Source organism: Galleria mellonella, unplaced genomic scaffold (assembly GCF_026898425.1).
Source record: "Galleria mellonella isolate WM207_F2 unplaced genomic scaffold, CSIRO_AGI_GalMel_v1 utg78, whole genome shotgun sequence".
Taxonomy (NCBI): domain Eukaryota; kingdom Metazoa; phylum Arthropoda; class Insecta; order Lepidoptera; family Pyralidae; genus Galleria; species Galleria mellonella.
The window spans coordinates 229,552-256,376 of record NW_026442151.1 but is presented as its reverse complement, the minus strand read 5'-3'; the positions used below and the strand labels follow the sequence as shown (position 1 = coordinate 256,376).

General features: G+C 28.1%; 1 protein-coding gene across 8 annotated transcripts in view; it reads left to right on the top strand.

The window, feature by feature from the left end:
- The first annotated feature begins 1,422 nt into the window (after positions 1 to 1,422).
- The window catches only part of LOC113517650 (uncharacterized), a 124,405-nt gene continuing 99,002 nt past the window's right edge, over positions 1,423 to 26,825 (top strand). For all 8 annotated transcript variants that reach the window (XM_052901556.1, XM_052901554.1, XM_052901553.1 and 5 more), the window contains exons 1-6: positions 1,423 to 1,711; positions 24,785 to 24,846; positions 25,938 to 26,139; positions 26,252 to 26,356; positions 26,442 to 26,558; positions 26,651 to 26,782. In XM_052901556.1, coding sequence (XP_052757516.1) covers positions 24,790 to 24,846; positions 25,938 to 26,139; positions 26,252 to 26,356; positions 26,442 to 26,558; positions 26,651 to 26,782 — 613 coding nt within the window. In that variant the 5' untranslated portion in view covers positions 1,423 to 1,711; positions 24,785 to 24,789. The remainder of the gene's footprint in view (positions 1,712 to 24,784; positions 24,847 to 25,937; positions 26,140 to 26,251; positions 26,357 to 26,441; positions 26,559 to 26,650; positions 26,783 to 26,825) is intronic.

Here is a 26,825-nt window from a genome sequence, read left to right as displayed (position 1 = left end):
TATGAATTAAGAAGATATGTAGGACTTTGTAAAATAAAGACACAACTACAATTATAAATTCAAATCACTGCCAGTATATTGCAGAAAAATGCAAGATCGTGTTTATAAGAACTGAGAACTGGTTTCAAAGTTTTATCGCCCTTGCAATTTTATTACTTATTAGCTGTTCCCGCGATCTCACCCGTCTGTGTACGAGATTTTATCCATGTGAAGTATCCACAGCGAATGTCAGCTCATCACTCAGACTATATTTTATTTTTTGTATTATGGAGAGAGCATGTAGTATATAGATCATACAGGAGATAATGTAAAAATATGTAAACGATAATAAGAACTTAAAGTATCCATTAAAGAGAAAAATGCATAGTGTATCTTGTAAGTTTTAGATACCTACTAAGTGATTTATATACCTACGAAGTTATAAATCTGGACAAAATAATAAATTATTTTTTAATATTGAGTAGTAGAGAATAAAAATATAACAAATATTAAATTGGAAAACCCAATTTAATATTTCTTATATTTTTATTTTATGTATTATTCTTCACATTGCAATTACTCTCTTTCTGTTACATATTTAACAATTGTCTTTCGGAATATCAAAAATTTTTTACGTGGCAGCGATGAGTTTCTTATTTTTAGAACTCTCTATCTCTTTGCCTCTTCCTGAGACATTATTGATGAGTTCTCTTAAATAACTATCATTTTTAATAAACTTTTTTATATTATAATATTCATTACTATCATCTTTTTTACACCTCTTATATGTTATAGGTACAGTATACTCTTTATTAATAATATATTTCTTTATTGATATCTGGAAGATATTTCTTTAAAGATAATTACCAGTTTAGAAAAGTTCGCCGACTTGTATTTTTAGGTTTATTTTACCTACACATACGGTGACACATGAGAGTCGGCACAATATATTTTGTATTATTCATGACCACGTATTGTTCATAAACATGAGTGTATATGGGTATAGACAACGGTTACCACTTTCCCTTATATGACATTGCTGATCGTTACCACCAACAGTAACTGTACTATCAGTAAATTATATTAACAAGTATATTGTTATAAAATATTACGAAATCTTTTGTTATAAAACATTACAAAAACGTAATATTAATGTTCGAGCACTCATTTAACCATTATGATTACATATTTCACTAGTTAAATTTATTTTTAATATTTATTATAAAAAAAAAAACTCATATAGTAAGGTGAATGTAGCGATTTAGTTTAAACAGGAGTCCGCTAAAATCTCAACCACTGGGAATGATCGTTGAGGGTTGAGGTTGCAGCAGGCGGGGGACGCTCAGCCCGGCGACAGGGCGCTCTGCGGAGCGCGGGCGGTGCGGCGGCGCAACCTGCGCACGCGTAACAGCCTGAACCGCCGCGCTCAGTCATTGTCCGACCAACACCGCGGTCGTACATACAAACCGACGTCGCTACTACGTTTGTCGTAAGAGTGCCCGTCTAATAAGCGGTTCACTCCGCTCCTTGGAGTGAAGGTGCAGTGCTGTGATAGTGTTTCTTTAGCTATACAATCAAAAGTGTATTGCCATAAAGTATTGCTGTCAACGGTGTGTGGCAAGTTCCACGGAGTTGTCTAACGGCTGTTCGCCTGCGAGGGAAGGCGGATCGCTTCTACCGGGAGGAATGAGCCCCGTATACCACCGGTCCCGCACTCACCGATGATCTCAAGGTTGGAATCTGGTCGAGTTTCACCTCACACACTCACTCGGCGTGCAGCCGAGCCGTGTCGCAACTTCGCATGACACGACCCCGCGATAGAGACCGTGCCGCGCTCGCATTCTCTTCTATAACGCTTCACTACGTTCTCAATTCATTTCTATTCATTATGGTGCTTTAATTTCTTTGCACCATTATTGATATATGTAAATAAATTAATCACATATATGAGCATACTATAATAATATTAACTTTCTTATTAGATTTTCAAATATTCAAACCACTAACAAGTAACACTCAGCCCAGATAGTAGATAGAGGTGGGTTCGATCCCAGCGGATAAAATTGTCGAGAGCTATTTTTAAACTATGCTATTAATAATTTAGGGTTCTCAAATGCAGGTTTACGTAATATAAATATTTTCTATAACAATTTAATATAAATAACATATAATTATAAATAATTAATTTTTAAAAAGTTTACAAAATTATCTTGAATATATATATATATATGTAATAAAATAAAACAGGCTTGATAGTCTCTAAATCACTCTACATACCATAACATTAAGGGTAAAGGGTGAGACTTACACTTTTATTCTTAGGTATGGCAATGCAAAATATGGAGCCGTGATTGTTACAATGTTGGTATTCCGTAATGTCCATAGTGCTGCTGTATATCTATGATTTACCACTTTCAATCAAGTGGGTCTAACTCTATATTTGTCTCCAAAATTAGTGAACTTTAAAGAAATGTTTACAGAAAGATACCGCAGAAATGACTCTAATAAAGTGGGTTTACAATAATGTATACTCGTATGCCATAAGTAAGATATTATATAAATGTAACAACTTATGTAATTACATTTTAAATCAGCAACTGTAAAGAGATAACACTGGACTGGTGAAGTCATATTAAAAAATATTAATTATTCAAATAAATGCATCTGAGCAAGAAATATATCTATAGGTTACTGAAAATAGTTACTAAATTTATTAGTATCGATAGATTTCTATTTTAAGCGTTGAAATATATAGATGTTTAATTTCCAAATGGTTTATTACCTATGTCCTTCTAGCACTGTCTCGAGTTTCTTATCTTTATTACTATTTTTTTTAAACATATTGTATGTGGAGAGAGCTAAAGAGAGCGTTAGCTTGTTATGTAGGGGATAAAATAGACATATGGATAAATAACATAAACATTATATCGATAGGATGCTGTAAAATTATTCTAGCGAAACTTAATGCACATCTCTATTGAGAGGTATTGATGTACCGCTATAGACAGAGTTTTCTGGTAAATAGGTATATAGTAGAAATTTTATTATAAAATTATGCAGTATATGCATATATTCAGCATCATTGAAAGTCAATAATTCAGCCTTCTTTTAAACTGTTGTTAGTTCAAGTTTATAAAAATCTATAAACGCGTTTTTAGTTTTATATCAAACATATGAAATATGTAAAATTCTTATAAATTCATCTTTTTTGTATAGAAAAAATGTTTTTGTGTCTTCCATTCAAAATACTGTGTATCAAATTTTATGCAAAACCTCTGAATTTTTTATTTAATTGTACAACAATCATAAAAATATTAATTCAGATATTCATATTGTCAAAATGATTATATGTAGGTATTTATATATAAAAATTAATCTAAGTTGTTGACACTCAGTCATTCATTCTAATAAATATACTCTATATGGACCTAAAGATAATTTTAGCTCTTTAGTGTGTAATTATTGTTAAAAAATACCATTTTGTTGGTTTTGTAATAAGAATAAGATACATATAAAATTTCGAGTTATCAATATAATTTTTTCTTATAAAAAATGGGTACTTTCTACTCAATTATAATTAATCAGATAGTTAAGCCTTATTTCTTTATAATTAATATATATCGAAATTAGCTTTTATCTTTCACGAAGACCCAAAGCTTACTATGTTTTATTAAAATCAAATGATACATATTTGCATATTGTGACCACACAATTAAATTGGCGACATTGCGTAAGAGTCGAAACCCACTAGCGGTTAAAGAATTGGTAATCGTATTACAACACGAGTCGGTCAGTTTCTAGATAGCACTTCATGTGAGGTTATATAAGCTGCACATCTCCTTATTGGGATTGTAAACCGATTTCCCATATGCTGATCCTGTAATCGTTATCTTATGAGTACATGATGCAATATGTTTTGATTATGTACCTATCTAAGAGTACTAATAACGATTTGACACATCACTAATATCCCTATTTTTAATATTATATATATAAAAATGAGTTTATTTGTAATTTTTTTACGTCGTAACTATATATCCAATCACTATGAAAATTGGTATACACCCACTACATGGGACGATGATGAACATAGACCTTTTATCCTATTTAGTGAATATATCTCGGTTACGTGGACGAAGTCGTGGAAAAAAGCTAGCTATATTGTAATTTACTGGTTATTTGTTTAACTGATAAGGCGCTGTTAATAATCGGTAACAGAAAAAAAAACAAACTCACTTTCACATTAAAATTTATAATATTAGTAATGATTATGCAATCATACTAATCCTTTTAATATTATAAATGTGAAAGTTTACAAAGAAGTTAATATATTTATTTAGATATACTTAAATGAGCTTATATTTGAGTGCTATTTGGTACACAGACAGACCATATTTAGCATTAATAAGCACCTTATAAATTTAGAAGGGCAAATTCATAGGATATATATATTTATAAAGTACCAAACAAGTACACTAATTACTATCTAGTTATCTCTAATATATACATTTAATACATTTATTTTTTGTTTAAGTAATATTTGACATAAAAGTTAAAAAATAATGAAATTTAGTACTAGATAAAAAATGTGAGGCATAGTTATTTGAAAAAAAAAATTTAAAATGCTTACTAATTTTATATACGAGAAGCTTTGTTATTTCTATGCTATTTCTTGATGTCTTATATGCTAAAAAATTAAATTTACTATACCTGCACGTAGTATTTGCCATAGAAAAGACTATAACTACTTTAATCCTGGCCATGCAGACTAAATAACGGGTACAGCTAGTACTGACATAAATGATCATAGAATATATAATTACCTAGAAAATTGTATATTGTGCTTTCATAATTTATTTCGACTATAGGTCTTATTTATTTTATTGTCAGACTAAAAGACCAGGTGGACTTCGTATCACCAACAACGCCATCTATTAAAGTAATCTGAAGCAACAGAATTTTCATACAAAATTACGTATTTTAAATTTGGTTTCAACTGAATTTTAGTGTTAAGAAAAAAGTCGGATTTTTTCTTTTAAACTGCCCCTATATTTTAACACAAAAAAATTCAATATGTACAGGCCGTTTTTGAATTTTAGTGAGACTAATGAATAGAAATTTATTTTTATATTTATATATAAAAGATTATCCTTTATTTTGTTATCAGATTTTAATAACAATTTAGTGTGAGGTTCTAATGCAATGATAAAATATATAAAATAATATGTTGCATATGAAGAATTATAAAGATATATAATTAGTGAACGTCGTTTTAAACACATTTATTTCCGGAAACAAACTCGTCTTACGATTTTCTAATAAAAAGAGTTCAACGAGCGCTCGTCTTTTAGAGCGAAACATAAGCTAAGAGTTTGATAAAGTTATAGTAACTGACTTCTAAAAGAAGGAAGTTCTTAATTCGGTTATTTTTTTATGTTTATTACATCATAATTCCATCAGTTGTAAACCGACTTGGAAAACTCTTTTTTCTCTTAAAGAATATACTTGAAGATTGCTCCCATAGAAAAATTATTAAAATCGGTTCAATAATTTAGTTTTAAATCAATATAATTGAAGTGGGTTTTTTAGTGGAATACAATTTAATTATAACTATTTGAGTTCAATTCTGCATTGTAAGAATATAACAGATTATACTTATTCTTATAATACGTTTTCTGGAAGTTTGACATTGTACGAATAATACGGGGATTTAACGGTTGTATGTTAAATAAGCAAGTTTTTAATCCCAGTTCGCTATTTGATATGCTAACGGCAAATTCATACTATTTAGCATTTCGAAGAAATTTAATTTACATTTTAAAAATACAAGGAGATCTCGAAAATGTAATTCAATAAAAAAAGTCCAAAAGAAAATTTTAGCATAAGTATATTTATGCTAAAATTTTCTTTTTGTGTTATTTGACAAAAAGTAATTTTAATTTTATACGATATTGAAGTATTCAAACTTACTTATTCAATATAGTATATTCATAATTTTGCGAACTTTCTTGTTAGGTTTAACTTATATATGTAGGTACCTATCCCTTTTAATGTATGAAATTTTTTAACTTCGTACCTTTTAATATATTAAATCTAAAGTAAAAAAAGAATTAAAAATAACTATTACTTAGTATAGATATTTTCTAAATATGCAATAAAAGATTATATGAGATAAGATATATATTAGATTAATCAAATTTTATCTTAAAATGTATTATCATGTCATATATTTTCAATAATTACTAAATAATTGTAACTTCTTAGTTTCGCAGAACAATAATAATACTAGTAATTAAAGAATTATCATAGACAATTTTGTTAGACAGTACACAGTTATAATTATCTTATACATAATAGATTTAAATTATACATATGTAGGACCCAAAATTATCTCTTTAATATTCTTAATTATATTTATTATATACTTGAGAAACTAATATAAAAAATATATTCCCAGTTGAAAGATATAAATTATAACAAAGTTTAGAAGTAAACGTATAGCACACGTAAAAGTAATGATACCATCTGTACGAGTACATACGAACGTACTTATCTGAGCTGACATACATTGCATTGCTACATAGTCAACAGTGTATGTAGAGAAACTTTAGTTTGTAACATTTCGTATAATATATACACACTGGACCATAATATTCCTGTTTTCACTGGTAATTAAGCGACCACATATCGGGTTACTATAAAAATTAAATTTCCGTGTAATTAAAATAGAAACGAAAATAGAAATAGGTGTCACCTCCTCTTTTAGTGATGAACGGAAAAAAAACATACAGTAGATAAGTACAAGTAAGAAAACTCGATATGAAGCACTACGAATATTTAAAGCTGCCATTCTAGCGCAGTAGGTAATAATAGGTTAATATGAACTCTTCTCTTCCTTCTTCTTTCTCTTGCGAACAAAGACCTAGTTGTAGGACTTAAATATTTAATATATATCATATTTAATATAAAATATTAAATAATAATAGCAAACTATTAAAATAGATTTCAAACTGTCTTAAATATATATTGCTATTTTGATGTATTGTAGACAAATCTGTACTTCATGTTATACTCTAACTGAGAATACTTTAAACATAAAAAAATCATATCATAGACTGTAATGATGATTTTAAGAACTTTTATATCACCCTAAATCCATTTATAGGCTTTACGCTATTTCCCTATCACAATTTAATCAAACCTACACGATAAAGTACACAAACTTTCGTGTTTATATTAATAAGAGAAAAGATAGATTATACAAAGACGATATAATTAAGAAAGGAGGAGATGAATATATTATATTGTCTAGTTAATGAGAAACAATGAAGAGCATAATTTGATTTTTCATTTATAGATTTATGTCAATAACAAAATTGGATAAATTATGTATGTATAACATTAATTGAACCAACACTTATTAAAAAAAAAAAAAAAAATTTACACGAATAGTACTATCAGTTAATAAGAACAGTTAAATTGTCACGTAGCTGTAAAGTGTTTTATGATACTTAAAATGGTTAACGAGATAATGGTCCACCTGATGAAAAGTGGTAATCGTTGCTTATAGACATGAACAGAACCATTGACATTACGGAATACACTATCATGTCATGGTACCCCTCACACGTTGTCTTGATTAAGGTGTTATGCCTTTGTACTCATTGATTTCACTGTCCTTTAAACCAAAACATAGCTGATTCACGGCAGAAATGGGTGGGATAGAGATAACCAAGATGACTTTTGCATAAAGTCTCCTTTTAGTAATTAATATAGTTAAAATTATTATGTAACTATGAGTGAAAAGTGTAAGTAGTCAAAAGTGCGGTTAACGACTTGTGCTTATGCGCCTGCATTGTTATGCATATTCTGGACTATATACAGTGGGACATTTTTTTTACTCATGCACGTTATTTTTTATCGTATCGTCCAGTTTAGCTAGTAGTTGTATACGCAACATTTATATAAAACATATGTACTTGTATATATGTATTATTTATCTTACTGTATGATTAACTGTACCAGAATATTTACTGTATCTATGATGTAATCTAATTATTTATACTAGAAGTTAAGATGTCGACTACTTACTTTTACTATCAAAGTATTGTGCGTAGGTGTCATAGCCGATATTACTTTTAATTTCGATCATGACGGTTGTCACACACCACTATACAAACTGACTCAACGGTTATTTCGAAATGTTCGTTTTATGGTTCCGTACTTCAAAAGAAAAAACGGAGTGTTCCTCTGTCTGTCCGTTTGTCAATACCCTTTTTCTCAGGAACGCGTGGAGGTATCAAGTTGAGATTTATAAAAAAAATAAAGTCCGCAATTTTCTTTGCTATAAAAAGATACGGCCGTTTATAGCATATATTTTGATTTTTGCAAGGGATTAAGAGTAGTCAACGACACCAAAAGTCATTGTTTACTTTCGATAAATTAAATTTGAAGCGTAATCCTCTAAGCTAAGGTAACTAAAGGCAATTATGTTATTAAAAATGTATTTATAGTTAAATATAAACTACTTTACTAACAATTCACTGTGGCTTCAATTATGTGGGGTCATTATCACTCGTTCGCATGTAAATTGATAGATCAATAGTATGTCTTTATGTTTTTGTACGTATCGAATAGTTAATTGTAGCCTGGTATCCCGCCACTGACTTCTGGTACAAGATTTTTTATCGTAATTTGTTTAATGAAAAATGAACAAAAATGCACCCGGATTGGCTGTTCTCAGTTAGTTGCAACCTAACCTAACTGCATTGCAACCGACCTAGTTGATATGATAGGATGTACCCATATTTATGAATTGTAAATTAAAATTTGTAATCTAGGAATCTGGGTTTCCGTTTTATTTATTTTTTTATACCACTGTGGTGGCAAACAAGCATACGGCCCACCTGATGGTAAGCGGTTACCATAGCCTATAAACGTCTGCAATACCAGGGATATTACGCATGCGTTATCGACCCTGAAGAAACCTCTTTACCCCCCTTTTGAAGAACCTCAGTTTTGTAATATTATTAATGTAAAAGTGAGTTTGTTTGTTAGTTTACAGTGCATTAACGACTTAACCAATTACTATGAAATTTTGTATATACATAGTTTTTAAGACAGAGAAGGCTACGTTTTATCGTCAATAAACTTATTTCGGTCACGCGGATGAAGTCTCGGATAAGAGCTAATATTATATATATATATATATATATATATATATATATATATATATATATATATATATATATATATATATATATATATATATATATATATATATATATATAAAAGTACACAGAAATTAAAAAAAGAAGTAAATCCATTGATTTAAATATGTTACAGTTTTTAAAAGAAGGGTTAATAATAAGACGATAAAATAATATAAAAGTAATCTAACCGAAGAATATTTAGGTAGTCAAATCACTGTGACATTACGTGACGTATTCGTCAACCTTGGTCATAGTTTACCATAAATGAATATTTAGCCAACAATAATGTTGGTATTAAGCAACGTTTTAGTCTTCTATGGGCATTATGCTATGTATTGTGTTACTTGTTTAAGATAATTATCCAAGAAGTTTCACTGTAATATTTTATATACTTACTTAGTTGCTATGGTAACGTTAAAGATTACAATTACGTTTAAAATATAGGAAATATGTACTATAAAATACATTGAGTTCAATAATATTTCCATCTGTTTAATTTTACATACTTAGCTGTGTTTAAATGTACTACTGTACTAGTTATCAAACTTGCATGGTGTTAGTCGATCATGTACGGACTCTTTAATAAATATGTAATTTTAGACATAGTACATTTCAATAAATTTATGTAAACTATATAATATATGTATAACGGAGATTAAAAGAGTAATTGTTGAGTTTCTTGCGGGCTGTTCGAAACAGATAACAAATTTCCAAACTCTGCAGTAGATTAAAAAAAATGACGATTCGAAAATGCTTGTGAACAATTCTATTTGAATAAAAAATATTCGAATTTGAATCTGCGTGATTCGATTAGAGTCAGAATACTATTAAGTTGTTATAGTTTTAGTACATAAAAAGAAATATAAAAAGTGAAAAGAATTAACACACTTGAAAAGGATGAACGTTACTAAAACAAAAGGCACGTTATGAGTAGGTAGCCTGAGGTTGCACCCAAGCGTAGCGCCACTAAACAAATGCCCGTTCCAAGGTTCCTTTGTTCTTAATGCAATCTATTCCCACAAAGTGGTTCGTGGTAATCAACGAACGGTTCAAGAAGGTTTTTTACAAACATTTCGAAATAGATACTATTATTGTGTTGTTTTCAGTTTTCACACGCCATCTTGAATTTCAATTTGGTATTGTTGTATTTATGTATTTTTTTTTAAATGTTTTATTTAGACAATACAAAAAAATATTTATTATTTAAAGAATAAATAATACATTTAAAATGATAATAAATCTGAAAAAATTCGTAGCTATAGTAGGTTAGCGCATGTTAGTAAATTATTATCTCATCAAATCTCAAATCAATTATGAGTTCAGTTATTAGTATTTATAAATATTGGCGGTTCAGTTATTGCCAGGTAGTCGGCATCGTAATTATTACGCAGATGGCGCTAGGTCGCACCTGTCACCAGACCATCGCAAGCGGTGGGCGTTTGCCTACCGGCCCGTTATGTCATTCCGTAATATGACTGGGAACCCTCTCATGTTCTCACGCATAAGTCATCAAACTCTTAATGTGTTCGTCATATTTGGACACATTACCTATATTTCTACTTGTTTATGATAGTAATATCAAAAACTAAAAATTATAGTAGTAGGTAGGTATCTAGGTATTTCATTATCTTTTAAAAACCTACTTTAACATTATGTTATGTATAAAATTTGTATTATTTCAATAATTATATTATTTGTTAACTTTATTAAAATGAAATAAAAGTATCTATACTTTTATTTACGGTTACTACTTTCAATCAGGTGGGCCGTCAGAAAAAAAAAATAATCTGCGTTTACATTTTAAAAATGGAATTAAAAAATTCCTATTTTCTAATCAAAAGGAATATTTACTATCTAATATATAATATTTGAAATTAAAACATAGATATTTTTATTTTATTCAACCACAAAATATACTCGTTTAATATATTATATTAATTCACCAAGCTACATGAGTTTATTGGGAATAATTTTATATAATAATAATTAATACTAATATATTCTTTAATACTATGCATCCATTATTTTGATGTCATAAGATAAATTTTACCGATAAACTGTAGCAAATTAATCTTAAGAAGTGCAAATCTTGTATCTTATATAAATTATATCTATTTGTTCAATGGCTTCAATTTTATGATAAACCAAGTTTATTATGTTGTTACAAGGTTACCATATAATAAATTTTTTAACTACAATTGAAAACCGACTTCTATGATAAATTTAGAATCGGTAATTTTATAATAGGCAATTTCATAAAATTATCAATCTAAAACATCAGATTTATAGAAACGGCACCTCAGATTCGATCCCACTGATCAATGACGAAATGATTCATAGACAGATAACTTGAAAATATACTTAATTGATAATCTCTTTTTGGCTAAAATTTAATATAAAATAGTGATACTTCGTTTACAAAAAAGCGCTAATTGAGTATATTGAAGTATTTTACCTAAATTCCTAAGATAAAAGTGAATGTTAATATTTAAAAAATTTCTAATCATATTTTTGGAAACAGTATAATCTATACATTATTGCTTTGGCAAAATTATAATAAGTTAATTTTTTGCTTAAAAAGATTATGTTCCATAAAAATTCAAATTCAATTGTAGCAAAAACAGTTAATTTTAAAACGAAACTATTGAATCAATTTTGACGAAATTTCTGTGGGACCATTGTGTAAGTACATGCTTTTAGATAAAAAAATAATTTTTCAAATCGATTTATAACTATTGAAGTCATGAGGTAACGGAGGTAAAAATCAAGAAGGTCATAAAAAAATACAATTGAATTTTCCAGAATCCGAATCTCTTTCTTTTTGAAGTCGATTGCAAAAGATCAAAATCTAAAAACTTTGTTCTAAAAAATTTCAGCCAATAAAAATTTGTTAATTGATATTTGTACATGAATTAAACTACCTACTTGTCATCTTAAATATTACCTACTCTTAATAGATTCAAGCAAAAAACTATTTAACTGCATTTGTATTAAAAATACTTAATGACGAATAGGTACCGCGTATATTTTTTTGTGGTCGGCAACAACAAAAGATTTGTAAAAAGTTAATTTAAAGACAAAAATTACATTTAAAACTTATTCATAAGTATAAACTCGTGACTTTGTGTGGTATCGGCCGGATATAATTTTGTTTTTACTGCTTATTGGCAACAGAATATCTTATACTTAATATTTGATCGATTAATAACTTACTAGTAAATTTCTATAGATTAGGTATACATTAAATATGTTCTATTTACTCGTGGAAACTTTACTGGTTTTTGTGTTATTTATATGTAACAAGAGATTGTTTGTTTTCCAAATAAAATAAAGTAAAAAATTCTAATGGGTAAAAAAAAATTATGATATAAAAGTCTCCGATTGGGGTAGGTAATTTCTATAACTATATTTACAAGTAATATCTTACTCACTTCATATAATCTGTGAGAGTGCTCTTAAAGATAAATTATAATCCGGATTGTAATATCAAGGACAAACTATTTAAAATTGTGTCTAATACTTTTAAGTAGAAGAAAAATAGTTTACTCTGCGGACACAACATATGTATGTATGAATTTGTATGCATATTTGAATCCTCGTAGATTTAAAAAAAAAACAGATCGACTGTCTTCTTGTAAGAATATATATATAGTCTATATAATATGATATGTCATATATATATATATATATATATATATATATATATATATATATATATATATATATATATATATATATATATCCACAATGATACATATATAAGGTATTAAGATAATATAAAAGGAACGACTACAGTACACGAATATAATTGTTGAAAATGTGTTATGGCTTGTAATAGCAGTCTTAAAGTAACCAAGAGATATAATTTTGTATGTCGTACAGTCTGCGACCCTTTGTATGATAATACGACTCGCTGCAATATTTCAGGTGTTAAGTGGTAACTACAATATTTGTATAACTTGTCGGCCTTGTAATCAATAGTCACAAGTACTGAATTGTGTAGAAATTTTTATGATGCCATTCAGTCTACATCTAACAATAGTATTACCTAAGTACTTAGTATTCATAAAAATCTTAAAATTTTAATAAAAATATGTTATTATAGTAGTAAGTATACCATAGTATTACATAGATTTAATATTACACCTGTTCAAGAAGTGGTTATTTTCTATCTCTAAAATAGAGGGTAAGTTATATGATTTTGCCTTTGCTCTCTGATCAGTGAATTTTCTTTACTGTGAAATTTGTTACATATGTACTTAATTCCAGTATCCATCATCATCATCAGCATCATCATCACAGTCATTATCTGTCCACTGTTGAACATAGACCTCCTCCTCATCACCCTCCTCCTCTAGTATCTATACTAAACAATGAATAATAAATTCTCATCAGTTTTAATTAATTATAACTAATCGTTTTTGTCGTATTATTGGTTTGTTTTGAGTGTTACTAGAATGAATTTAAGACACTGTTACCTCTGATTTTTGGGTTATGTAAATGAAAATATTACATTTTTAACTAAAATTATTACAATAATGAATTTTTAAACGCAGAGTTACTACAATGAAAAGAGTAATATATAATGATAAAAAAATTTATTTTCAAAGATATATTGGAAATTTAAGTATATTAGTATATTTTTTTAACAGATATGAGCATTGTAACTGTTACTAGTTACTTTTTACATACCTTCATATTAAGTGATTTTCGCCATTATAATGACATACTCGTATACAAAGTATGAAACATACTTCTACAATTATTGTTAGATATTTGATTCAATTAACCCTACAGTCTAATTTTGGCAAAATTATTAGTTTTTAGACCATGAAGTTAAGGAATTAAACAATCAAATTATCTCTTTTTTGTTTCGGGTGTTTCAATAACGCTACACTTTAGAATATTCTTTCATACCGCTAAATTATTTTTTATATTTTTTTTATGAATGATTTGCGTAAATTTAATACTTTGTCTCAATTATAAAATAACATTAAAGTAGTTACAGCTGATAATTTCCTTTTTATCTTTACGTGTCATTTTCAGTTGAATTAAAACTTGAAAAAATTGGAATATAAAAAAAAATCTGATTTAATAGATAGAAATATTTACTATAAAAATACAATATTCTTAATCCAATTTTTATTTCTGAGCTATTGGTAGCGTTTGTCATGGAAAATGACCCACTGGGTTAAAAATAAATTTTCCCGTTAGTGGCTTTGGCACTTTGCGTTGTACCGAAATACGATGTGATAAACAGAAGACGAGCGTTTTTGATTTAATGCGATAATATTAGTGATGTGCCGAATCAGGCTGATTCGAGTACTATGCCGAATATTTACTGGATATACAGGTTCTCGAATTTCGATACACGAAAATTTGTCGTAAAATTTTATTTTCATTTCACAATTTCATTATTTCTTTTTTTCCTAATTTCATTATATATATAGAGCTGTAGAAATCAATTTAAAAATACTCGAGTCTGGTGAAGTACTCGAATGATCATACAAGTACTCGAGTATTTGTCCGAGTCTCCAACTCGAGCCAGGATTAAATTATTTTTTTAAGAAGTAAAATATTTAAACACTAAAAAACTTCGATTCGACACATCACTAGATAAGACGTGACAATTACATTGTAATTTACAAGATGGTAGAGATTTAACTTAAGTGATGTTACCTATTTATATCGAAAAGCTACAATGCGTATGTTATGTTAAATGTACTTTTAAAAAAGGCAATTTCTAACATTATGAAGTATGTGTCTTTACAGGTTAAGCCTCTTCCAGTCTAGGCACATAATACCAAGTATTGAAAGACTGTAGGTCATTAGTATATCTCTTGATTCGTCCATTTATAGTCTCTTGTAGCACACCGATTCCGGAGATTTCAACTTCAGATAGAACACGGTCTATCTGAATATTGTAAGTTAGTCTAGGTCTGTTGATACCTGCCACCTTTTACTATCACATTTTACCTTTGTTTTACCAATCTTTCATTTGATATTCTTTCTATGTTGTACGATTATGTACTAGCTTTTTTCCCCGCTATATTGTATGCGTGGAATTCAGAAATAAAAAACTGAAAATGAAATAGATTACTTGTACTCGTAGATCGTGTAGCATGAAACATACACCAGTATTTAAATTAGATCCTCAGAAATACGACTGTGTGACATCCAATTTGGTGTAGTAAATTTTGCGTGATGCTGGAACAACAGAGGCAAATTTTCTAAAAACTTATGTTTCAGCATCAATAGCATTTATTAAGACGCTTTTTATCAATTTATTTTAAATATCTCCTACTATGGACAGATATTGTCTAGTTACAATTTTATTATAATTATTGGTAAAATATCAATATTTATTGAGAGATAAGCTTTTTTGGATAGAATAAAATATAAAGACTCTAATAAACTAATTCTTATTAGTGACATCCCACGAGGGGAGCCATACGCATTATATTTACAGTAATTTGTGATGTGCATGCTGCTTGAAGGACATTACGAGTATACTGGAACTATGTCATCTAGACTAATAATACAAAGAGAAAAGATTTTGATTTGTGTTTGTAATAAATAAATGAAAAACTGGATTTAAAAATTATTTCATTTAAAAAGGCTACATTTATTAGTGTGTAACATGGCTGTATTTTTTTAAATAAATAATCGTGCGAAGCGTGGGCGCGTCCCTAGTATATGCATACTTTAGCATTAAATATAATAATAAATTAAAAGCAATGTCTTGTATTCAAAATATAAAGTTCTTAGAATAAAATAATATTAAAAGTGCATTCGTGGTTACAGTCTGTTAATATACATAAATGGGAAAATTTGTAGAGTTGGATGTTTATTTATTTATTCACACCTAGATGAATGTAAATAAAGTTTGGTACACTGATAGAATACATATAGAATACATTTTATCCAAAGGAAGTAGCTAGATAATAGTTAAATTAATCGAACTTTGGGACCTATATATTTATAAAGTAATAAGGGGTTGTATATCATCACCAATATATATTAATATATACATTGTAATTTATATAAATACTATTTACATATATAGGCGCCACTTATTATTACAACGAAGTTATTAAATTCATACTGTGGAAACATCTAGAACACAAACTTTAGTTTCTTTATGAATGTATACGACATACTATGAAACATTTTAATTTTCCAAATTCAATTTGCTTTTTTTTAGTTACTTAATTTAAAGTTGGGCGATATATATTTTTGTAAATATAAACAAATAAATTATTAGTGCAGTCAATGTTAATAATAATAATATCCACCTCTGTATTGTCACATCGTGCAATCGTGATTACAAATGGTATAGAACAACACAATAGTCACAATGGACAACAATGGTCTGCTTGAATATTCCCGACGCAAGTGACGTTCTATGCAGTGTCAACTTGTGTTACATAGTAGGGTTAACAATTATTGTCCTAATAATTACCAATGTGTATTCTATTAAGATCAGATGAAATTATCTTACATGGATAAATTATTTAGTAGTAATAGTCATCAGGACTTAGTATTGTAGGTGAATTTGTGATTCAGTAATAACATGTGTGGAGTATAGGCCACATTTATTTATTTATTCATTAAAAATAATTATAACATTATAAGACCAAACATTTAAATATTTAACAAATTTGAAATTGTTACATCATTCTACTGTCCCCTTTGGCTCCCCTTCGCGGCCTCAGTTCTATAATTTTTTTCTATTAAGAATTTAATCTACATATATTTTTAATTTATTTTCTAATTAGTCTCTTTTATTGTCCACAACAATAAATAAATAAATAAAATGAATGAGTCTTCAAAATAAACAATATGCTCATATATTAAGTTCTATACGAAATAATGGAGAGGTTGAACGTTATTATTATTTAAGAAGATACTTAAGTTGCTATAATATGCGCTTTGTAATACCAATAATAATGAAATAAAAAAAATACCTATAATATAATAAGACTTAATATAATGCGAATCTTAATATATAAAAATACTGTGTATTCTTTCACAATAGTCTCCGAAACAGTTTAACCGATTTTAATGAAATTTTGTAAATGTGTATTGTTTGCTTTAATTACCCAAGCAATCGACTTTACAAAGTCTCCCTCTGGTAAGGTAACAGACAAATATATTGTCACTTATATAGTATTAGTAAGGATTGTATAAACCAAATATTTAAAATATTTACCGAATATAAATAAACTTATATTATATACACATATATACACACACACATAAAAATATATATATATATATATATATATATATATATATATATATATATATATATATATATATATATATATATATATATATTCTATTTTTTACCGCAACATTTACGTATTTATTGACAGCCGTGAAGAAATTTCAAAAAAATCAGTAACAATTTTTATATAACTTCCTTAACATATTTTTAGGTACTTATTCAAGTCAGGCGTATATGACTAATACATTGAATTCTTCTAAATAGTTATGTAAAATGAATGATCACATAAAAACCGTTAAACGACCGTGAATACCATAGTTTGATAGAAAATACATAATTCACATTACAATAACGATACCTACGTACGTATAAGGTAAGTGACAATGCAATTGCTTTTGAAACAGTTGATCTGTACCGCTAGCATTACTACTGGTACCGTTCGGTTCGTAGCGATAGCGCCACCGCTCACATAAATGATTATTACCGATAATATAGCTGCAATTTTATGTTCGCTTACCTATCGTGATCTTATAGAGTACATTCTTTATAATGCGTGCAATTGTTTGTTCTTGATCAAATCTTCTATCAGTTGAGGAAGTGGAGTAAAAAAAAAAAAATAGAAACTATTATTTATTGTTAGTGTATTTGACGTTTTTTCTTAACCGGTTTAATAAAATACATTACCAGCACCAAGGACAATAAATATACGGATATTACATCAACAAGTCATTATAATAATAAATGTTTACAAGTTATAGTAAGATTTAGTTTAATATTTCTTTTCTTCATCCTGTGGCTGCATGGATTCCCGGAATTAAACATACCAGTACAAAAGTTCTTTATACTGCGTTAATATTAAGAAAAATCTAAAACAATGCTATTCATAAATAATCATTGATTTAATCTGGACAATATTAATATGGAGTTACTACGGTAGTAAATTCTATCAATTGCAACATATCATTATCAGAAGCGGTTCAGAATGTGTGTGGTGTTAGTGAGTTAATATTTTCTTAGATTTAAGATCCCTTCTCATCAATGAAATACCAATGGGCTATTATGGTATTATGGTAATAACAAACAAGTTTAGGTGATGTACGAGTATTTTTAATAAAAGACGTTCTGACATCATCTATAAACACCGCCCAATTCTACTAACTTATAATTAACTATAGCTTTGTAATTTACTCAGTCAACAACCGTAATACTTAAAGCCACTTGTTTATCTTTTTGGTGCAGACTCTGGGACGATAGAATCTGATGTCATGTTGCGTTTCAGGGTTATTGTGTCGTTCACCTTCACAGATATACGATATTATCAAATTGAAAGTATTTCAAAGAATAAGTCAGTAAGTAAGGGTGTCCGTACTAATATTATAAATAAAGAGATTGTCTTCAGTATCTAAGTCATTACTACTATTTCCAAAGTATTATACCTAAGATTAAAGGTGGACAATAGTCTTTGTATATAAAAGATAAAATATTCTTGAAAATTATTTTCTTGAAGAGTAAAATAGGTGTAGGAATTTTGTATGAATGTTACTCAATTTTACACTTCGAAACTTGAATCTTTCCATTTAGATATTTTACATTCTTTAAGAACTTTTTCCTGCAATGTTTGCTGATAATATATTATGTATTCTAATTAAATTTATAAGGAAATGTTTTGTTATGTAAAAAAATCCTTTAACTTTAGCTTATAAGTGCATTAAACTATTAGACTAGTATTAAATAGAATTCCTAGGATTATGATTTATCAAAAAAATTGTTATAATATGTTAAATATAAAAACACTGACAAAATTTAAGAACACACTGTACAAATGACAATTGTTATTACTCAATTAAGGACCTGTTGGACTAAAAAAACTTTTCCACTTTATAAATACATAAATAATATTTTGTTAATAGTATTTGAAAAGAAGTTACTATAAATATTAAAATTTTGCATGCCATTGTTTTAGCAAAACACGCCTGCTCCTAACATATTATTACTAACATCTGTATATCGTGTTTTTCGGCAAATAAATTATATTATATATTATTATATTATATATATTATAAACCGTAATAATTGACATTATCAATTACATTATACTTGTAAGATGGGGCTCAGGTTATATACGCTTTATATGCTTCGGCGATAGTTATCATGAAATTCAATTTATCTTTATTTATTAAATGTAGAAAATAAAGACACCTATAGTAGGTAGTTACAGGTTTTGTTACACCACAGTCTGAAATTGCAAGAATAAGAATTTTGCTAGGCGGCCGATGATAAGATAACTCTCAATCATTAAATGGATAATCGTTTCTCAAGAGAGAAACTGTAGTGGAGGCATTGTTCGTATAGCAGCCTACTTTTTGTAGGAGGGCAGCGCCAACGCAGCGATCACTGGCTCCACTGTCATGTGAAAGTGAATGGTAGTGGTGCAAGCAAACTCGCACGGACGCATTTTACGCTTAACGTGACACCGCATTCATACACGCGAATCCGCAGGTTTATTTGTAACTTAATTTCATGACGTAATATCAATCAAACATATAAATGATGAATGATATCGAATGCGGATAATTTTCACTCACTTTTGGTACTTATATATTAGTTTTTATTCTTTTTTTGTTCTCAAGAACGTAAATACTTTCTCTTTCTCTGTATATGTTATGACTAATTATTTGTTTTAAATGGTTAGTACAAAGTGGGTTTTTAAAATATGTCAGTCAAATACGTAAATGAAGAAAGTTTCCTCGTGTTTATATTATTTTTTTAGATAATTTAAAAAATATTGCAGTCATGCATATTTATTCTTAAATTCTTAGTGGATATTAATAACTTTGATTTCACCATAAATATACATCACACAATTACGTTATATTTTCTGATTCTTTAGCTAGGATGTTCTGTATTATGAGATACTAGATAAGGAATATCTGAAAGCGTAACTCATAATATATTAGAGCTCTTATGATATAATATGAAGTATGTACTATTTTTGATAATGATAATATTATTGTCCATTTTTTGGTGATATCAATTATAGTAGCTTTTATTTTCCTGATTTGAAATATTAAAAGCAGAACTCTATATATCATGTACAATGTATAGATATTACTATATTTCGCCCACTCCTACAAAAAGCAGGTCAATTTTGTATCCATATGTGTGTAAATTAGGATACTAAAATATATAGTTATTACTAGATATTTTGTTGCGTGGTCCCGATATAGAATAGGCCATCCCTTTTTTTCCCGTGGGTATCATAGGAGGTGACCGAGGGTACTTAATGGTCTAGAAATGGGTAGCAACGTTCCTCTCAAAACATTACCATTGTTTTCAAATCTAATTGCGGGTTAATGACTGATACGATGACTAGATATTTGGAAAAAATTTATATTGTAAGGTTAAATTAAACAATAATAACATCATAAAATACGAATAAATTTGAAAGAATGAGTTAAATATAGCATAATGATTCTTAATAATACGTACTCATCTTCACTGTTTACTTTTAAACATATCTGATATTAGGGATAAAATAGTATTTCCCTTGTTAAAACAAGTGTAATAAGGAATATCTGGAAGTGTAACTTAATAAATACATGTATATTAATTACTAAATAATATGTATGTATTAACACACACACACACATAATTGTATATATATTATAAAAAGTAATTACAAATTCGAATAAATAAATTAAATTATTTAGAAATTTTTTAATCAATTTACTTGCAACATTGAAAATAATTGCGCGCATTATTTTGGTTTAAAAAAACGTGATGTAATTAATATGTAAGTTAGTCAAAGTGAGGTTTACTTAACTAAATTTTGACTTGTGTTTAATACTTCATGCACTATATAATATAGAATATAATAATATAATAAAGAATTAAATATATCACAGAGATATGTTTTGCGCCATAGATTAAGAATAGTATTTGTGGTCCTCTTTCTACGTTCTAATTCTATGAAATTAAATGACCTTATCGTAAAAAATGGAACATTAAAAAATTTTACAAAACTCCTTATTGTATTTTCTAATAATTAATTACAATTTATAATTACAATAGATAATATTATGTGTAAGTTCAAGCTTTTTTAGGCTGTTTAGTTTATCATTAGTTATATCAACTTTGTCCGGTTCGTATTGTTGTATGCAGGTGATTTTTGTAATTTGGGAATCCAAGAATTCGATCAATAAACAGAAAGTTATTTACCATAAATGGGAGATGATGTTTTCTGTAAGCTAGTTAGTAATACATTTTATTTAGAAATCGCATTCAATTTACAGTGTTTATGGTAATGCTAATTTATTGAGTATACTCGTAAGACACGATCAAATATCATGTCAATGTAATGTTTAAATTCAGTGACTCAGTCACGAAGAAAAACTCTTTCTAAAAATTTTTATTTTTTACTGAGTATACTACTCAGTATACTATTCTTTTTTATCCCAAAGGGAAGGGAAATAGGGAATGATTTTACTAAGAACCACTAACTGTATAAGGTTATTTAATTACGGAGTATTTTTTTATTGAATAAGGTAAAACGTTAGTTTTATTTAAATTTAAAAGATATTATCTCTAAAAGTAGGAAAACAAAATAGGAAATGATTAATTTTTCATCTTTAAACTAATTAATAACTAATAAAAACCTATTGAAAATAGGCACACTATGCTCATAATACAATTTCGGTGGCATATTACTACAAAATATGGATACCTTCAAATAACCTAATAATGAAAACAAAAAACAGTCAGGGTTTTACAGTAGCTAATATGTTTTTAAGCTTATTAAATTCATATTGATGATAACTTTAGGTACAGTTTGTTTAAATAGGTAGTAATTAGTAATAATAAAAAATAATAATGAGAAGCACACAGTTATGAACATTAATGAATATGCCAGTTATGTAGGCGTCGATAAAAAAAATTATCATGCAATGAAGATTCACGTAAATAGTCACACGAATTGTTATTTGACTATCTTTTAACTTTTTTTAGTTTTATTATATTCCTATGTCTGCTTAAAACCAATTGTATTATTTATGTAATTAAATTATCCGTTGAATAATTAATAATATTAATATAGACATTAGAGTTGTAATTTGCATTATATTGTTATACAAGTAGTTGTGTAAGATATTCAATTATTAAGTAATAGCAGTCTCAGGCTTCCTTCACAGAAATTAGAGGAATAATTTTAGAGTTATATGCAAAAAGAATGACCTGTATCAAATATATATATTCTGTATCTCTACGTTTTCTGGAAAAATTAATCATGTAGCGACAAAACCGCTGATTATAGCTATTCTGTTTTTTTTTTTTTTTGTATCTGATTCAACTGTTTTTCCAGCTATTTTATGTAATCTTTTTTGATAATAAGAAAGGTTTTAATTTTATAGTTAGATATTGTCCAAAGGGTAATTTAATAATATATTAAATAAAAAAATTAATACATATACGCAATTTTTCAGAGGGATACTTTGTATAAATGTCCTTTGCATGACTACCTTTGTCCCATTTGTATTTCTGTCACAAAGCATTTGCGTTTGCGTGATTACGTTTAGGTTACAAAGGGTGAAGGGTACTGAACCAGAACACCTTAGTCCTTAGAAATGGCAACGTATATTTTTAATATTAATAACTATAAAAGGCACTAACATAACAATATTATATCACATTTGTGTTACAAATGATTATTGCTGATTGGATATGATTTAATAAGATAGTGACCAAAATTTACCGACTCCGCTCACAGTTACGTGACCTCGTGCGAGCAGCAGCCTTCGCCGTTGTCGCATTGGTCATTATTTATAAACGGAAACGTTATTTGCAGATTGTATTGAGACATTCACCTGAGAATATTGTAGTTATACTTATTTTAATATGCACTCTATGATTCAATATTACAAATTTAAATCATAAATTCACTTCTTGATAGAGGTTGTGTGTTTGCGTTTAAAAAAAAATAAAGCGTGCCCTTTTTGGTATTGTATTATAAATAACTGTATTATTTTTATACCTATTTACTCGTGCAAACAATTCATATACTAAATTGAAAAATTCTGTTGTTATATAAGCGTTTGTAGAGAAAGAGAGCGACATAGACATCATTTAATGGGTGTATGATATAAAATCTTGTTTTGCTAGAGTAAGATTCTGTACAAAGTTGTTTGTACTTGCCTTTGCATATTGTTGCTAATAAGCTGTACTTATATATTTTTATAATCGTATTTCGATTTGTTACTTATGTTAGCGAGATTGTTGGACACGGAGATATAGCAAATACTCATCAAGAATAACCTAGTGGTATTGGGTTTTATAAATAAATAAACTATTATCTATAGATATAAACAACACTATTTATAATACAAAATATGGGTATATAAAATATTAGCTGTATCTCGCGTCTTTAGTCATGTGATTTAGTACATAAAATATCTTAAGTACCTATACTTACAAGTATGTGTTAAGTTAGGATATGATATAACCTACTTGTATATCAAATTTTCTTCAAATCCATTTTAGTAGTTTTTGCATGAAAGAGTGTTATATTATGACAAACTGTATGTAACACTGTTGATATATCAATAAATAAATGAAGATTAAAAAACATCTATCAATCTTCGCAATATATAATAATTAAATAATGTTAGAATGTTACACTAAGAAGCCTGTCATATATTTTTTATATGTAGATTGGATCTTATTTTACGTCGGTAATATCATACAGAGTTAGTTATAAACAATATATTATTACATTTGGCTGTACCTCTGCTGTTTAAATTTACAATAAATAGGATGTAAGAGTAACAATAGAGTTTCTCGTCAGTTATTTTCAGTTGAATTTACTTTCCGAACTGGCGAAACAAAAGGAAACAAAAATAACTTGCTTTGTGCGCGTGTATAATGTAGACAGATACTTTTAATATAATATATGAATGTTTTTTTTATTTATCTCTATGTTCTATATTCCTTAAATTTAATCGATGCTGCAACGGTCATTTTAGTTTTTGGAGACAGATGGAATGAATGTCCCTCTGTAATTGTACTTTTTTATAATACCTGTTTAGAATGGTAAACCTATTTGATAGAAACAAACCACCGTCCCAAGATATGAATAGCAGCACGTACATCACAGAATAAACTGTGATACCCATAGTATTCCATCCATTGCCAAAAAATTGAGTTTTAGATAAATCCGGACAATGTTTTCAATTTTTCTCTTCATAAAAATCTTCCTCAAATTTTTCCCAAGTTTTGTGATAGCAACACACTTCACGATTCATTCTTTTTTATTTATGTTTTGTTTATTACCAAAAATAGATGTGTTATTGATAATATATTTCATTTGTTACAGAGACCATGCATATAGACACCTTACCGCTTGTGGTTTGGACGCTCCTAATAACAACGACACATGTGAGTACTTAATTAATAGAGACTATGCAACATTGTAGCAATTTGATTGCTAGTAACTAAATAAGCAAAACAGGAGTTAATGAGATTATTATTGTACGATAGTAAATAATATTAATATATGTTAATGTAATAATGTGACGTGAGTGCGAGCAAGACTGTACCTAGGCCACACATTACTAATGTCTTGAATAATTCCAAAACTAGTCGAAAATTCTCAACTATAATACACGTAAGTTATTCCGGTCGTTATTACATTAAAATAAAATGTATATTTACGAAATTTTAACAATAATGTATTAGTATATGTATATTGGTAAATGCCATTTACTGCAAAATTGTAATACGACCAATATTATAGGTAAAATGAATAATAATTGCAAGTAGTAAGGTACTTTTACCTATCGTATTATTATTGTTACTGTACATCCATTTAAATTGCTACTAGTAATTAATTGCTGCTGTTTTTATATGTTATGTGATAAGGTCATATTTTAATAGTTTTTAATGTAACAGTAATTTTAGTTTAATTGGTTACTACTGTGATAAGAGCTTTTATTGAATAGGGATTTATTTTATGGAAGATCCTATTACTACCTACTACCTACCTACCTACCTACTAATAGAAGTTCTATGACCTGATGAGGTAAAGTTGTCTGATGATACTTTGTTAAGAGGTGAAACATATGTTGCAACATGAGTGTAGATAGACTAATGGTCAAAGGTTGATGATTAATAGAGAAGGTCATAGAGCCTCTATAGTAGTCAATTTTCAAATGTTAGCGGAATTAAACAAAATAATTTCTTAGTTAAAAATTGTGCAATATTAAAATGAATGATAAAGAATTAACAAAATAAAACGACAATGAAATTATATATATATATATATATATATATATATATATATATATATATATATATATATACATAATTTTATTGTATATATATTATTATGTACTCGTACAATTAGATAAGTTTTTAGGTAGATATGTACGTATAGACACGTTTGATAACAGATTATTATTTATTATCATTATTGTTATATTTTATGAGTTTTTATTAATGCATGAGTAAAGGTAATATCTGCTCCACAGGTAGCGACACAAAGCCAGTATGGAATAGGTTTAGGAATAAAACGAGAAGTATTTTTCTTAAATTTAGAAGACGGCTATTTTGGCTGTCAAGTAAACGAATCAACACAAATATTACAATTATATGAATTATCTAAATTATGCGACGGTGTGCCGGATTGTTATAAGGCCTCCGACGAACTCAAGTCAGAATTAAAATGTACAGGTGAGTTTAAAAATGTTACAATAAAAACAATTAAAAATGTTATAACATGAACAAAGTGATGAGTGAAATTACACATGAAATTGATCCTAAAATTACTTTATTAATATTTTAGATGATTGTACCAAAGAAGATGGGGCGCAGTGTATAAATGGTGCTTGTCTTAATGGTGTGTGCCATTGTAATGATGGTTTCGGTGGTTGTAACTGTCAGGAAGCAGGTAAATATATAAAATTTTCTTCAAGAATGTTAATATTAATAATAATAAAAGTTTCGATTAACAATTAAAAAAAATTACGTTGCAGATATAAATGAATGCAAAGACAGGCCGTGTGACGTATTTGCTCACTGTACAAATACAGTCGGTAGCTTTCAATGCTCATGTTTCCCTGGCTATGAAGGCGATGGTTTCACTTGTAAAGGTAATAAATAATTTTGTGTATACAAAATTTATAACTTTGGTAATTTCATAGTTTCTATGCTTTATGATATCTATCATTGTATTTCATTACAGATATAAATGAGTGTGAAGATCCAGCAATAGCATCACGCTGCGTACAAAACGCCGAATGCTGCAACCTTCCTGCTCATTTTATTTGCAAATGTAATCGAGGTTTTGAAGGTGACGGCGAAGAAGAGTGTAGAGGTAAATATTTAATTTAAAGCGATTGAATAATTTTATAATTTTC